The 288-nt window shown below is 63.5% G+C and overlaps 1 protein-coding gene across 1 annotated transcript in view; it reads right to left on the bottom strand.

Annotated features, from left to right (window-relative positions):
- The window catches only part of PDE2A (phosphodiesterase 2A), a gene marked incomplete at its 5' end in the record, with an annotated part of 3,343 nt that extends 3,199 nt beyond the window's left edge, over positions 1–144 (bottom strand). The window contains one exon of the mRNA XM_010176173.1: positions 67–144. Coding sequence (XP_010174475.1) covers positions 67–144 — 78 coding nt within the window. The remainder of the gene's footprint in view (positions 1–66) is intronic.
- Positions 145–288: the final 144 nt, after the last annotated feature.

Here is a 288-nt window from a genome sequence, read left to right as displayed (position 1 = left end):
GGGGCCACCTTGTTGGCAGCAGGTGTCCCAGCCGGTGTCCCTGTCCCCATCCTGGTGTCACCTCACCTTCATGTGGTACATCATCATCTCGTTGGCCAGGTGGCTGCGGTACTGCGCCTCGTTCACCTTCTTGTACAGCAGGGACTGCGGGGTGGGACAGGGACACGGGAGGGCTGGGGGTGGGCAGACCCTCCCAGTACCCACCAATACCTCCCAGTACCCCCAGTCCACCCTGGCCCCCCTGCTCCCTGTGTGTGCCCATCCCATCTCCATCTCCATCTCCATCTC

The sequence above is a fragment of the Antrostomus carolinensis genome, unplaced genomic scaffold (assembly GCF_000700745.2).
Source record: "Antrostomus carolinensis isolate BGI_N321 unplaced genomic scaffold, ASM70074v2 scaffold6329, whole genome shotgun sequence".
Taxonomy (NCBI): domain Eukaryota; kingdom Metazoa; phylum Chordata; class Aves; order Caprimulgiformes; family Caprimulgidae; genus Antrostomus; species Antrostomus carolinensis.
Note: the sequence above shows the minus strand (reverse complement) of the source record. Positions and strands in the feature narration are given on the sequence as shown.